General features: G+C 57.4%; 1 protein-coding gene across 1 annotated transcript in view; it reads left to right on the top strand.

The window, feature by feature from the left end:
- MRC2 (mannose receptor C-type 2) overlaps window positions 1–13,380 on the top strand; it is a 33,440-nt gene that overhangs the window by 7,802 nt on the left and 12,258 nt on the right. Inside the window, 8 exon segments of the mRNA XM_068166481.1 lie at window positions 6,751–7,149; window positions 7,502–7,675; window positions 8,365–8,529; window positions 8,710–8,823; window positions 9,960–10,103; window positions 10,943–11,131; window positions 12,278–12,432; window positions 12,698–12,805. Of these exon segments, the coding sequence (XP_068022582.1) occupies window positions 6,751–7,149; window positions 7,502–7,675; window positions 8,365–8,529; window positions 8,710–8,823; window positions 9,960–10,103; window positions 10,943–11,131; window positions 12,278–12,432; window positions 12,698–12,805 (1,448 nt within the window).

The raw sequence follows: 13,380 nt of genomic DNA, 5'->3' as shown, positions 1-13,380 counted from the left end.
TGCTCAGCCTCCTGTGCAAGCAGGCTCGAGCTGGATTTGGTGGGACACCCCAAATAAAGGGCAGCTGGGCAAGAGGAACCTTCACCAGGGTGGCTGCAGGACAGGGCTGAACCCCAGGGCTGCAGGAAGAGCTCTGCCAGTGAGTGGGTGTCACAATGAGACTCAGAGAGGGGAACCCTGGGGTGGCAGAGGGTGGCAGGGGGTGGGTGTGGGCACTGCCATGCTGGGGCCAGCGTTTGCTCTTGGCTGCAGTCAGAGCCCTGGAGCTGCTCCAGCCTGGGGTCACTGGGGTGCAGCCATGGAATCACAGACTCCTTTTGGTTGGAAGAGACTTTGAAGATCATTGAGTGCAGCCACTGACCCAGCACTGCCAGGGCACCACTAAACCATGGCCCTCAGCACAATAGCTACACAGCTCCAGGCATGGGGACTCCACCACTGCCCTGGGCAGCCTGGGCCAGACCTTGACAACTCTTTTGGGAAGAAATTGTTCCTCATGTCCAACCTAAACCTCCCCTGGAGCAACCTCCCCATTTCCTCTTGTCCTATCACTTGTTACTAGGGAGAGGGGACCAAGCCCCACCTGGCTCCAGCCTCTTTTCAGGGAGTTGTAGAGCCAGGTCTCCCCTCAGCCTCATTTTCTCCAGCCTGACCAACCCCAGTTCCTTCAGCTGCTCCTCAGAGGACTTCTGCTCCAGACCCTGACTTGCTGGAGCATGTCCAGAGAAGGGCAACAAAGTTGGTGAGGGGCTTGGAACACAGCCCTGTGAGGAGAGGCTGAGGGAGCTGGGGCTGCTTAGTCTGGAGAAGAGGAGGCTCAGGGGAGACCTCATTGCTCTCTCCAGCTCCCTGCAGGGAGTGTGCAGACAGACAGAGGTTGGTCTCTTCTCCCAGGCAAGCAGCACCAGAACAAGAGCACACAGTCTCAGGCTGTGCCAGGGGAGGTTTAGGCTGGAGGTGAGGAAGAAGTTCTACACAGAGAGGGTGACTGCCCATTGGAATGTGCTGCCTGGGGAGGTGGTGGAGTCCCCATCCCTGGAGGTGTTTAGGAGGAGACTTGATAGGGTGCTTGGTGCCATGGGTTAGTTGATTAGGTGGTGTTGGATGATAGGTTGGACTCGATGATCTTGAAGGTCTCTTCCAACCTGGTTTATCTATTCTATTCTATTCTATTCTATTCTATTCTATTCTATTCTATTCTATTCTATTCTATTCTATTCTATTCTATTCTATTCTATTCTATTCTATTCTAGCCTATCCTCTCATAGGTTTGCACCCTGCATTTGTTGCTGGTGCTGGGAAGGTGACCAGTGCAAGGGAGCAGGGCTGCTCTGGGTGTCCTGGTGTGGATGGCCTGGCTGGGGCCCTGCTGGGCACAGAACAATGCTGAGGACACCTCTGTGTGCCATGCTGCAGTGCTTCTCCATCTGCCCCCTCTGTCCCCTGGAGCCTCCCTGTCCCTTTTGCCTCTCTCATCCAGTGCTGCCCACACTCCCCGAAATTGTAGGTTTTGAAGCTTTCCCTTATTTGCTGTGGGGTGGTGAAGCTGTTGTGGGAAGGGTTGAGCTGAGTTCCCTTCAGTTCAGACTCTCTGCTGTCTAAAAATTTGTGCTTTTTCAACTGAAAAAGAAAGAGGAGAACCTGGAGCTGGGCTGAGTGTGGGGAAACTCCCTCCAGGGCTGCCCCAGAGGGTCACAGAATCATAGAATGCAGCATGTTGGGAGAGACCCTCAAAGGTCATCTTGTCCAACCCCCTTTGAGGGAGGAGGGACATCTCCAGCTAGCTCAGGTTTGATCTTGAATGTCTCTAGGGATGGGGCAAGCCCAGACCTTTTCAGCAGGGTCAGCTCAGTACAGCTCTGCTCCAGCATGTCCTGCCCCTGCTCCTGCTCCACTTCCTCTGTGGAGGAGCTGTGAAAGCAGCAAAGCCAAACCCCAGCAAGGAGGCTGTCTTGTCCCAGCCACACAGACTCCTGGATGCTGCCTCCACAAGCATGGAAGGCTGTCAGTGCTCCAAGGCAGCTCCTCGTGGGAAAGCTCGGCTGGAGTTTGCCACTGTGGGGTTTCCAGAGCTGGAGGGTGGTTGGGAGGCTCTGCCAGTGGGGTTTCAGGTTTGCAGGTGGGGGCTAAACCCCACCAAGGGGTCCCCCATAGTTGTGCCATGGCTGTGGAGGGCAGTGCAGGAGAGAGGGCCCTGGGAGAGGTGGGGACATTCCCAGTCCCCCTGGGATGCTCCTCTGGGAGCTGCATCCTGCAAGGGCTGGGTTTGCTTTGCAGGATGCCAGTCTGGGAGAAGGGATTCATTGATACAACCTTGTCCTGTCCTGCCCAGCTCTGCATCCATCCTCTTCATCATGCTGGGTGGGAGCAGGGGGAGCTCACTTGGGTGGTCAGTCCTGGTGTTGAGCATCAACAGTGGAGCTGGAGCCAGCCCCATCCAGGCCAGGGCTCTGTGGCACAGTGCCTGTGGCCATGTTTTGAAGGCAGGCAATGGCTGGGAGATGATCTGGACCATGCAAAACAGGGCTGGTGGTCTTGGGAGGTGTTTGCTTTGTAGGCACTGAAGCCTGTCAGGCTTAGCCATGCTGGGGGGGCTGGGGTCAGGGAGGCTGAAACCTCCTTTCAGTGCATCAAGGACCAAGTGCTGCTGCCAGTGTCATGAGCACTGGTGGGGGTCAAGTCAGCCCCAGATTCCTGATAAATAAGTGAAAGAAAAGTGTGTTTGGGGTGGAGAGCAGCAGCTGCCTGTGCTGCCCTGCCCTGAGCTCAGGCTGATGCTCCCCACTGGGGCTCCAGCTCCCTGCCCTCGCTGCAGGGGGAGTTTTGAAAGGGGAGCAGATGGAAGCACTGGGGAGGTGACAGGGCTGAGCTGGTGCCAAAGCTTTCCTGTTCCTCCAGGTCTCAGCTGGGACTGGGGGACACACATTGGGTGGCCTCTGCTGCCTGCTTCAAGCAAAGTAGCTGTGGGCTGAGCTGCCTGCAGCGTGTGGGGGGCAGACCAAAACCCTTGGCCTATAATTTCCTACCTCCAGCTCTTCTCTTTTTAGAGTCAAATGATACTTGTGCTCTTCCTGCCCTGGGGCTGCCCCCTCCAGTCTGGCCAGCTTCCTCTGAGCACCCAGCTGCTGCCTGGCTGCCATCAAGCAGTAATCCTGCCTGGTGCTGCACAGCCCCGAGGCAGTGCTGAGCACCCTGATCCCTCTCCTGGTGAGTGAAAAGCTGGACAGGATCCAGCAATGGGCACGGGCAGCACAGGAGGCCTATAGCAGCCTGGGCTGCATCCAAAGCAGCATGGCCAGAGATGGAGAGAGGGGATCCTGCCCCTCTGCTGTGGGGAGACCTCACCTGCAGTGCTGTGTCCAGCTGTGGAGCCCCCAGCACAGGAAGGACATGCACCTGATGGGGGGAGTCCAGAGGAGGCTATGAAGGTAACCAGAGGGGCTGGAGCACCTCCTCTACAGAGACAGGTTGCAAGACTTGGGGCTGTTCAGCCTGGAGAAAAGAAGGCTCCAGGGAGACCTTAGAGCTTTCAATATCTGCAGGGGACCTCCAGGCAGGCTGGGGAGGGACTGTTCAGAAGGGGCTGTGGGGACAGGATGAGAGGCAATGGTTTGAATCTGGAGCAGGGCAGAGTTAGGTTGGACATCAGGGGGAGGTTCTGCACAGTGAGGGTGGTGAGACACTGGCACAGGCTGCCTAGGGAGGTAGTTGAGGTCCCATCCCTGGAGACATTCAAGGTCAAGCTTGATGGGACCCTGAGCAACCTTCTGTAGCTGGAGATGTCCCTGGGGTTGGACAAGATAACCTTGGAGGGGCCTTTGCAGCCTGATGCTTTCTGTGTTTCCATGGTTCCCATGTGGAGCTGGCTTGCTGCTGCAGCTCTCAGGTGAAATGGGGGATGTCCGTTTGTCTCTTCCTTCCAGGGGCAGGTCAGGAAGCTCTCTGAGCTGAGCTGTTTGCTGCTTGAACGTGCTGGAGCTGCCTGCAACAGCATGGCTGGGGCAGGGTGAGGTTGTGTGGGCCAATGGCAACTGAAAACCTTTTCAGCCCCCAAAATGCCTGGAATGGCAAAAAGCCAAAGCAAACCAAAGCTAAATATAGCAGGGCCCCTGAGTTCCCTTTGACTGCTGGTGGATGCTTGTGGTGGAGAAGAAAAAATGGGTTGGTTTTAAAGCAAAAACAACAAAAAAAGCCCAAAGCAACACGAAAGTTGTGGTGTTGATGTGGTGTTGTGTTGGCTGGGGGGGGAAGGGGGTTGGGGTGAGGAGGAGGAGTAAAGTACTTTCTGAAAATGCCATGGCAGCTGGAGCAGCTTGGCCCAGTGTGATGTGCTTGGGTTTGCTGGTGGACTCATCCAGTGATAGAATGGTTTGGGTTGGAAGCTCATCCAGTTCCACCCCCCACCTGCCATGGGCAGGGACACCTCCCACCAGCTCAGGTTGCTCAAGGCCTCATCCAGCCTGGCCCTGAACACCTCCAGGGAGGTGGCAACCTCTCTGGGCAACCTTTTCCAGCGTCTCACCACCCTCACTCTGAAGAATTTCTCCCTCATCTTCAATCTCCTCAAGCTTCAATCCATTGGCCCTTGTCCTGGCACTCCCAGCCCTTGTCAAAACTCCCTCCCCAGCTCTCCTGCAGCCCCCTTCAGGTACTGGAAGGCTGCTCCAAGGTCTCCCTGGAGCCTTCTCTTCTCCAGGCTGAACAGCACCAGCTCTTTCAGTCTCTCCCCCCAGGGGAGGTTCTTCAGCCCTCTGATCATCTTGGTGGACTCCTATGGACCCACTCCAACAGTTCTGTGTCCTCCTTGTGCTGGGGACCCCAAAACTGGACCGAGGTGGGGTGTCATGAAAGCAGAATTGAGGGGGAGAATCATTCACCCTGTTGGTCACACTGCTTTTGGTGCAACACAGGGTGTGGTTTATGCAGCTTTAGAGATGATTCATGTGATGGAGTGGACCTTGGTGATGCTGGGGGGGTCAGGGAATTGCTGTTGGGATGCAGAGATGGGTTATGGCCTGAAATTGTGCCAGGGGAGATTTAGGTTGGAGATTAGGAACAATTTCTTTGCTGCAAGGGTGGTCAGGGCCTGGCAGAGGCTGCCCAGGGAGGTGGTGGAGTCCCCAGCCCTGGAGGTGTTCAAGAAACCTGTGGCCATGGCACTTGGGGACAGTGTTTAATGGCCATGGAGGTGTTGGGTTGATGATTCAACTGGATGGTCTTGGAGGTCTTTTCCAACTGAAACAATTCCCTGACTCTGATTGCAGCAGTCAGGACCAGGGGATGTGCATCAAGCTGGGGCTGAGATCAGCCTTTCTCCCCTCCACATCTGCTCTGACACTTTCTCTGCTGGCAGCGATTCCCTTGCTCTGTTCCCACCTCCCAGTGCTCCAACTGGGACCTTGGAGGATCCCCACAGGAGGTTTTGTCTTTGCGGGGGCTGGGGCCATGCCTGCAGGAGCCACAGCTGCCTGCAGGTGTTTGCCAGGACTGAGGGAGGTGCTCTCTGTTTCTCTGCTCTGCTTTCCACCATCCAGAGCAGATGGCTGCTGCCCCAGCCATTGGCATGGGCTCCTCTGGTGCTGCCACAGGGCTTGCTGGGATGCCTCAGAACGCTGTGGCCTGGGGGAGCTCAGTTTTGAACAGCTCTGCTGGTCATGGAATCATGGAGTGGAAGGGAGCTTGGAAGGTTCATCTGGCCCAAGCCCTCCACAGCTAGCAGTGGTATCTGCAACTAGAGCAGGTTGCTCTGAGTCCCAAACAGCCTGACCTGGAATGGTTCCAGGTTCTACCTCAGCAGGAGACACTTCTTTATGGTGAGGGTGGTGACAGAGCCCTGGAGCAGGCTGCCCAGAGAGGTTGTGGAGTCTTTCTCTGGAGACTTTCAAATCCCGTCTGGATGCATTCCTGTGTGTCCTGCCCTAGGTGACCCTGCTTTGGCAGGGGGTTGGAATGGATGACCTCCAGAGGTCCCTTCCAACCCCTGACACTGTGATTCTGTGATGTGGGGCATCTCCCACCTCTCTGGGCAACCTGGTCCAGGCTCTCACTACCTTCAGCATGAAAATGGTGCTGTTAGAGCAGGTGAGCTCTTTGCACCAGCTGTGATGCCCAAAGGCCACTTGCTGATGCTTTGGGGGGATGCCATGAGGCTTCTGCCAGCTCTGGGTGCAAACACACATCCACATCACCCTGCCTGCAGCCCATCACCCCAAGGACAGGCGGGGGGCAAACCCTGGGGTCATTTATTGCTCTCTACAACTACCTGAAGGGAGGTTGTAGCCAGGTAGGGGTTGGTCTCTTCTCCTGGGCAACCAGCACCAGAACAAGAGGACACAGTCTCAAGCTGTGCCAGAAGAAGTTTAGGCTGGAGGTGAGGAGAAAGTTCTTCCCAGAGAGAGTTGTTGGCCATTGGAATGTGCTGCCCAGGGAGGTGGTGGAGTCCCCATCCCTGGAGGTGTTGAAGAGGGGATTGGGTGTGGCACTTGGAGACATGGTTTAGATAGTCAGGAGGTGTTAGTTGGTAGGTAATAGGTTGGCCTTGATGATCTCTGAGGTCTTTTCCAACCTGGTTGATTCTATGACTCCATGGTTCCCAGTGTGCTGGGTACTTAGCCTAGATCCTGACTGCACAGGGGTGCACCCCAAAACTTAACCTGTGTAGAAAGGGAGCCAGGATGCTCTGGCAACGCTTGGTACCCTGCTGGATCCTCAGCACCCCTTTAACCCTTTCCCCTTTCCTTTTCCACCCAGACTCCAAAGCCTTCCTCATCTACAACACAGGCACCCAGGGCTGCCTGGAGACGAAGGACTCCCTGGTGAGGCTCACCAAGGGCTGCAATGCCAGCGCCCCGGCCCAGCAGTGGAAATGGGTCTCACGGAACCGCCTCTTCAACGTGGGGGCCATGCAGTGCCTGGGGGTGTCGTGGCACGGGGCCAACGCCACGGCGGGGCTGCACCCCTTGGCTACCTACGAGTGCGACCGCGAGTCCGTCAACATGCGCTGGAGCTGCCGCGGCCTGGGCGAGCAGCTGGCACAGCACCTGGGTGCCCGCCCTGCCAACGCCTCCCTGGACAGAGGGGACCAGGCACGAGGCTCCCAGTGGAGGACCTATGGCACCGAGGAGGACCTGTGCTCCGTGCCCTACTCTGGTAACACCTCCTTGGGCGTTAAGGACACCCCAAACCCATCCCTGGAACGCCGAGCTGCTGCGGGGTCCTGCCCGCCCGCCGGGGGAGCTGGGTCCCAGCTCTCTGGGGCTGCCAAACCAGGCAGCCCTAATGGCTCTGAGCAACCTCCTCTAGTGTGAGGTGTTCCTGCCCATGGCAGGGGGAGGGGGTGGAACTGGATGATCTTTGAGGTCCCTTCCAACCCTGACAATTGTATGATGCTATGACTGAGGTGGTGGAGAGCGGGGCAGCCCCCAGGCACCCCACTGACCCCCAGCCTCCCTCCAGCTGCCTATTTGCAGAGCCTCAAATGAGGGCTCCTCTTTCTCTGCAGAGATTTACACCATCCAGGGCAACTCTCACGGGAAGCCCTGCACCATCCCCTTCAAGTATGACAACCAATGGTTCCACGAGTGCACCAGCACGGGGCGGGAGGACGGCCACCTCTGGTGTGCCACCACCCAGGACTACGGCAAGGACGAGCGCTGGGGCTTCTGCCCCATAAAGAGTAAGTGGGGGGGATGCTTCCCACTGGGAGAAGAGAAACCCTCTGACCATCCTGCGTTCAGTTTTGGGCTCCTCACTCCAAGAAGGACATTGAGGGGCTGGAGTGGGACCAGAGCAGGGCAGTGAAGCTGGGGAAGGGTCTAGAGAGCAGGGCTGGGGAGGAGCAGCTGAGGGATCTGGGGGTTGTTTTGTCTGGAGAAAAGGAGGCTGAGGGGAGACCTCATTGCTCTCTACAGCTCCCTGGAAGGAGGTAGGAGTGAGGTGGGGTCAGGCTCTTTAGTATCTGGTGATTGAATGAGAAGAAATGGCCTGGAATTGTGCCAGGGCAGGGTTAGATCGAAGACTGGGAAGAATTTCCTTGCTGCAAGAGTGGTCAGGGATTGGAACAGGCTGCCCAGGGAGCTGATGGAGTTGCCATGCCTGGAGGTGTTGAAGAAACACATGGCCATGGCACGTGGGGACATGGTTTGGTGGCCACGGTGGGGTTGGGTTGATGGTTGGGCTCGATGACCTTTGAGGTCTTTTGCAGCCAAAACAATTCTATGATCCTGTGATACCTCCTGGGGGCTTTCCTGCCTCTTCTCTGCCAGATCAGCTCCACTGGCTTCTCTGTGGCTTTCCTGGGCTACTGGGATCTCTTGGAGGCACAGGTGGGGCTGTGTTGGGTGCTCAGCCTGCTCATGCCCACAGGCAATGACTGTGAGACCTTCTGGGACAAGGACCACCTCACCAACAGCTGCTACCAGTTCAACTTCCAGTCGACGCTGTCGTGGCGGGAGGCCTGGAACAGCTGCGAGCAGCAAGGGGCAAACCTGCTGAGCATCACCGAGATCCACGAGCAGACCTACATCAATGGTGAGGGGCTGGCAGCCTGCCTCTGCCCCTGCCCTCCTCACCCCAGGGCAGAGCTGCTGGCACCATGCTGCCAGGTTTCTCTGCCCCCCCTGGGTGGTTAGTTTTGGGAATGGTGAGGGACTGGGGATTGAGCTGGGGCTGGTGGGACTGATCCTGCCCCTTTGGTTGTGTGGGTCCCAGGGCTGCTGACAGGGTACAGCTCCACGCTCTGGATTGGGCTCAACGACCTGGACATCAATGGAGGCTGGCAGTGGTCAGACAACTCACCCCTCAAGTACCTCAACTGGGAGAGTGGTGAGACAGGGGGGCACTGGGGGTGATGGGGGTGGGGGGCAGAGAACAGCCTCTGACCACTGGAGATGGTCCTGTGGCAGGGGGAGTGACCTAGACTGCTGTGGGGTGTCCCCTCACTGCTGAGGGATGGAGAACCCTGTGGGGTTGTGGAACAGCCTGGGACATCCGTGGAGCTGGAGTAGGGAATGTCCCTCTGCAAGGCCTCAGCAGCCCTGTGGGTAATGTGGGTTGGGGTTCCTGGTTTGGAAGCTTGTTGTGTCCCAGCTTGGTGCCAGAGTGCAGCTGAGGAGGGGTCCCCAGCTGTGGTCACCCTTCTCTAACCCTGGGGTGCTCAGAGGCAGAAGGACCCCTTGCAAGTGCTGCTGTGGTCATGCCCAGTGCCATCAGCCAGGGGCAGTCACAGGGACAGTGATCCCCTAGGAGGAGGTTTGGGGACAGCCAGGGGCAGTTCAGCTCTGGTGCCATGTGTGTCCCTGGCTGCCATCCAGCGTTTGTAGTTAAAATGGTGATGCCCCAGGTCCTGCATCCAGGCGAGAGAAAGACTGCTGGGCATGTGGGGTGACCTCACTGTGCAAAACAGCAAACCAGAAGGGTTTTTGTAGAATCACAGAATGGCAGTAGGGGATGGAAGGGACCTCTGGAGATCATCCAGTCCAACCCCCCCACCCAGAGCAGCATCACCCAGGGCAGGTCACACAGGGATGCATCCAGATGGGTTTTGAATGACTGCAGAGAAGGAGACTCCACAACCTCTCTGGGCAGCCTGGGACAGGCCTCCAGCAGCCTCACACCAAAGAAGTTTCTCCTCATGTTGAGGTGGAGCTTCCTGGGTTCTGGTCCATGTCCACTGCCCTTTGTCCTGTCACAGGGCACCACTGCAAAGAAATTGACCCTTTGATTCCCTCCCTTCAGATATTAGTAAACATTGACCTGCTCCTCTCCAGGCTAAACAGCCCCAGGGCTCTCAGCCTTTCCTCATCAGACACGTTCCAGTCCCTTCATCATCCTCACAGCCTCCCTTGGCTGTTGGAGCCGGGAGAGATGCACCTTGCTGGTGGGTTGCCCTTGTGGGCAGCATTGGTAGGTCTGTCCTCAGCTCCTCAGAACTTGTCCTACCCTCCCACCCCCTGTTCCAGACCAGCCTGACAACCCCAGCGAGGAGAACTGCGGTGTGATCCGCACGGAGTCCTCGGGCAGGTGGCAGAACCGCGACTGCGGCATCGCCCTGCCCTACGTCTGCAAGAAGAAGCCAAATGCCACTGCAGACCCCTTCCTGACAGGTGAGTGAGGGCAGCATGGCAGCCGGAGTGGGCAGCCCCCGTGTCCCAGCTGGCTGTGCTCCCATCTCAGCGTGGTTGGAGGATGCTGCCTGCGTGCTGGAGCAGCCCATGGTGTCGCCAGCTTGCTGGGGTGCAGCAGTGGTTGAGTTCCCCACAGCTGCTTGGATGTGGGAAAAGTCCTCTCCAAGGAGCATACCCTGAGAATCATGGAATGGTAGGGGATGGAAGGGACCTCTGGAGATCGTCCAGTCCAACCTCCCTGCCAATGCAGGGTCACCCAGGGCAGGTCACACAGGAACACATCCAGATGGGTCTTGGAAGTCCCTGGAGAAGGAGACTCCACAACCTCTCTGGGCAGCCTGCTCCAGGGCTCCAGCAGCCTCACACCAAAGAAGTTTCTCCTCATGTTGAGGTGGAGCTTCTTGAGTTCTGGTCCATGTCCATTGCCCCCATCCTGTCACAGAACACCACTGGTCCTTTATTCTGGACACTGACCCACCAGATATTTGTAACCATCAGTAAGATCTCCTCTCAGGCTGCTCTTCCAAGGTGCAGTTACAGGTTGAGTAGTAGGGGAGGAATCAAGGCAGCAGGAGGTTCCCCATGATCCCCAGGGGCTGGCAGTGTCTCTGCCATGCCACCTCTGCAAGCAAAAGGGATTGGGGTTTGTCACTGGAGCTCTAAAGTCCCCATTGACTGCACCTTGCCATTGTGTGGCTGTTGTTTGGTCTCCTGAGCAACCTGTGGGACTGTGGTCACCTTCCTATGGCCCACTGCCTGACAAATAGAGGGTTGGAGAGCAGAACAGGAGCCCTCAGGCTACCTTATGTCCTTGCCAGATTCGTGGTCAGAGGTGAAGGTGGACTGTGAGCCCAGCTGGCAGCCCTTCCAGTCCAACTGCTACCGGCTGGTGGGAGAGAAGAAGACCTGGCAGGAGGCAAAGAAGACCTGCCTGCGGAGTGGGGGGGACCTGGTCAGCATCCACACCCTCTCTGAGCTGGAGTTTGTCACCAAGCAGATCAAGCAAGGTAAGAGGGAGCCCCCTGCACCCTTCCTGTCCCATGTTAGGGTCCACAGGAAGGTCACTTCTGTGGCATGAAGCCTGCAAAGTCAGATGAGTTTGCAAAGTCAGATGATCTCCAGAGTTTGGAGCTGTGAAGGGAAAGGAGACCCCAGGCTGGGAGGTGCTGTGCTGCTGGGAGTAGCTCATGCCCCAGGTGTAGCCTCCATCCAGCACATGGAAAAGCTGTTCCTGGCAGCCTGCAGTGCTGAGGGAGAAAACAGGCAGCAGCAGCTGGGAGTGGCACTGGTCCCAGTTGGTTAACCTAGGAAGAGATGGGAAACAATGTCCTGGTGGCCTTGCTGGAGGAGGCTGCAGCTCCTACTGCGGAATGTGCCCTGGGCACAAGTGTCAGGTGAAGGGGCAACACCTGCCTGTGGCCTCCCAGGAACCTTTCTCCGGTCCTGGATGTCACTGGGTTGAAGTTTCCTGTGCTAGGATGTGTTGGAGCTGGGATGCAATGGGGAAAAGTTCCAGCCTGAACAATCCTGTGGCTGTCCAGGGGCCATCTGTGCCACCATCTTCCAGACCCTGCTTGTGCCACCCTCATTAGGGTCACCTCAGCTTGGGTTTTACTGCTCCCATACATGTGCAGCTCCTCCAGCCAAATTATTCACTCTTGCAGCCCAACTTGCTCTGCAGAGGCAGAACCTGGCAGTGCAACCCCCCATGGGGACATCTGGGGACCCAGACTGCAGTGGGGCTGGGGGCTGAAGGGACTTAATGCCCTCAGGAGCTGAAAGAGGGTGGAGGAAGGAGGGGGATGTGCCAGCACTCCCAGGCAGAGATGGGATGGAATGGGAGGGAATGGTTAAAAACCATTGGCTTACTGGACTTGAGCCTAGAGGTCCAAACTTCCACTGTTCTGCTGGTACCAGGACATCACTAAAACTTGCTGGCAAATGTGCCTCTGTGTTCCTGGGTCCATCCTTGCCCTGCCCTGCTCTCTCCTCCCTGCTGGCACCACTGGGATTGGGGGCTGAGTCCCACGGTGAGGCTTGGGCAGGTGCTCTGCAGACGTGGTCCCGTCACAGGGGCTTGTGCCACTGGAAAGGTTTCTGCAAGGTTTCTGCCAGGCAGAGGGAATTTCACCTCCACCCTTCTGTCCCAGCAGATGTGGAGGAGCTCTGGATTGGCCTAAATGACCTCAAGCTGCAGATGAACTTCGAGTGGTCGGATGGGACACCCGTGAGGTTCACATACTGGCACCCCTTTGAGCCCAACAACTTCCGTGACAGCCTGGAAGACTGTGTGACCATCTGGGGACCGGTGAGAGCCTGGGGCAGGGGGCATCTGTATCCTGCACCTCCACAGAGGGCATGCAGCATCCTCATGGAGGGGGAAGGGATACCTCGGGCAGCATCTCCAGCTGGGTTTGAACCTGGCTCATTCTGCTTGTTGGGACTCAGCACAGCATCCTTGGGGATTCGATGTAGGGAAGGAAAGTTTGTGGACCTAAGGTGGGGATGGATGGGCTGGGAAACTCCTCAGGCTGTTGGATGGGCTCAGTGCTGCTCTTCTCCTCGCTGTGCAGGAGGGGAGGTGGAATGACAGCCCGTGCAACCAGACCCTGCCCTCCATCTGCAAGAAGCCAGGCCGGGTGAGCCAGGAGAAGGAGGAGGATGACCACGGCTGCAGAAAGGTGAGCAGGACCCACAGCCACCTCTGCCTGATGCTTGGGGTTGCAGGGGAGCTCTCCCCAAAACCAGTTCAGGGAGCACTAATGAGCAGCACCTGGAGCTGCAGGTCTGTACCTGGGAGCTGCAGCATCCCAGGGCTGTGGAGCCTCTCACTTCCTTATGAGCATGAGGCTGTGGGAGCAAACTGGGGCAGAACCTGTGCCTGCATGGCCTGAGGTCCCCCCTTGGCCTGGCTTCTTTGCCAACAGGGATGTTCTTTTTTCTCTTTCCACTCCATGCCAAACCCAGCAGCAAAACTGCTCCACGTGGGAGCCTGGCAGGATGGAGGCAGCTGCCAGCCCCGTGCCAGGGCACTGTGGCAGGCTGCCTTCTCCAGGCAGAACAGAGGGACGTGGCCACCAGGCTGGGGTTTCTCACCCAGAGCAGGCTCTGCCTCAGTTTCCCCAGCTGTCAAGTGGGGCTGAGGCTGCCCCTTTCCCACGCTTGCTGGGAGGTGGCTTTTGTGCCTCTTTGCAAAGTCTGGGAGCACAGAGCCTGGCATTGCCAGCCCCTTGAACCTCTCCCAGCGTTTTGGAGC

This window comes from Melanerpes formicivorus, unplaced genomic scaffold, assembly GCF_026170545.1.
Source record: "Melanerpes formicivorus ecotype bairdi unplaced genomic scaffold, bMelFor1.0.p_v2 SCAF_100, whole genome shotgun sequence".
NCBI lineage: Eukaryota > Metazoa > Chordata > Aves > Piciformes > Picidae > Melanerpes > Melanerpes formicivorus.
Note: the sequence above shows the minus strand (reverse complement) of the source record. Positions and strands in the feature narration are given on the sequence as shown.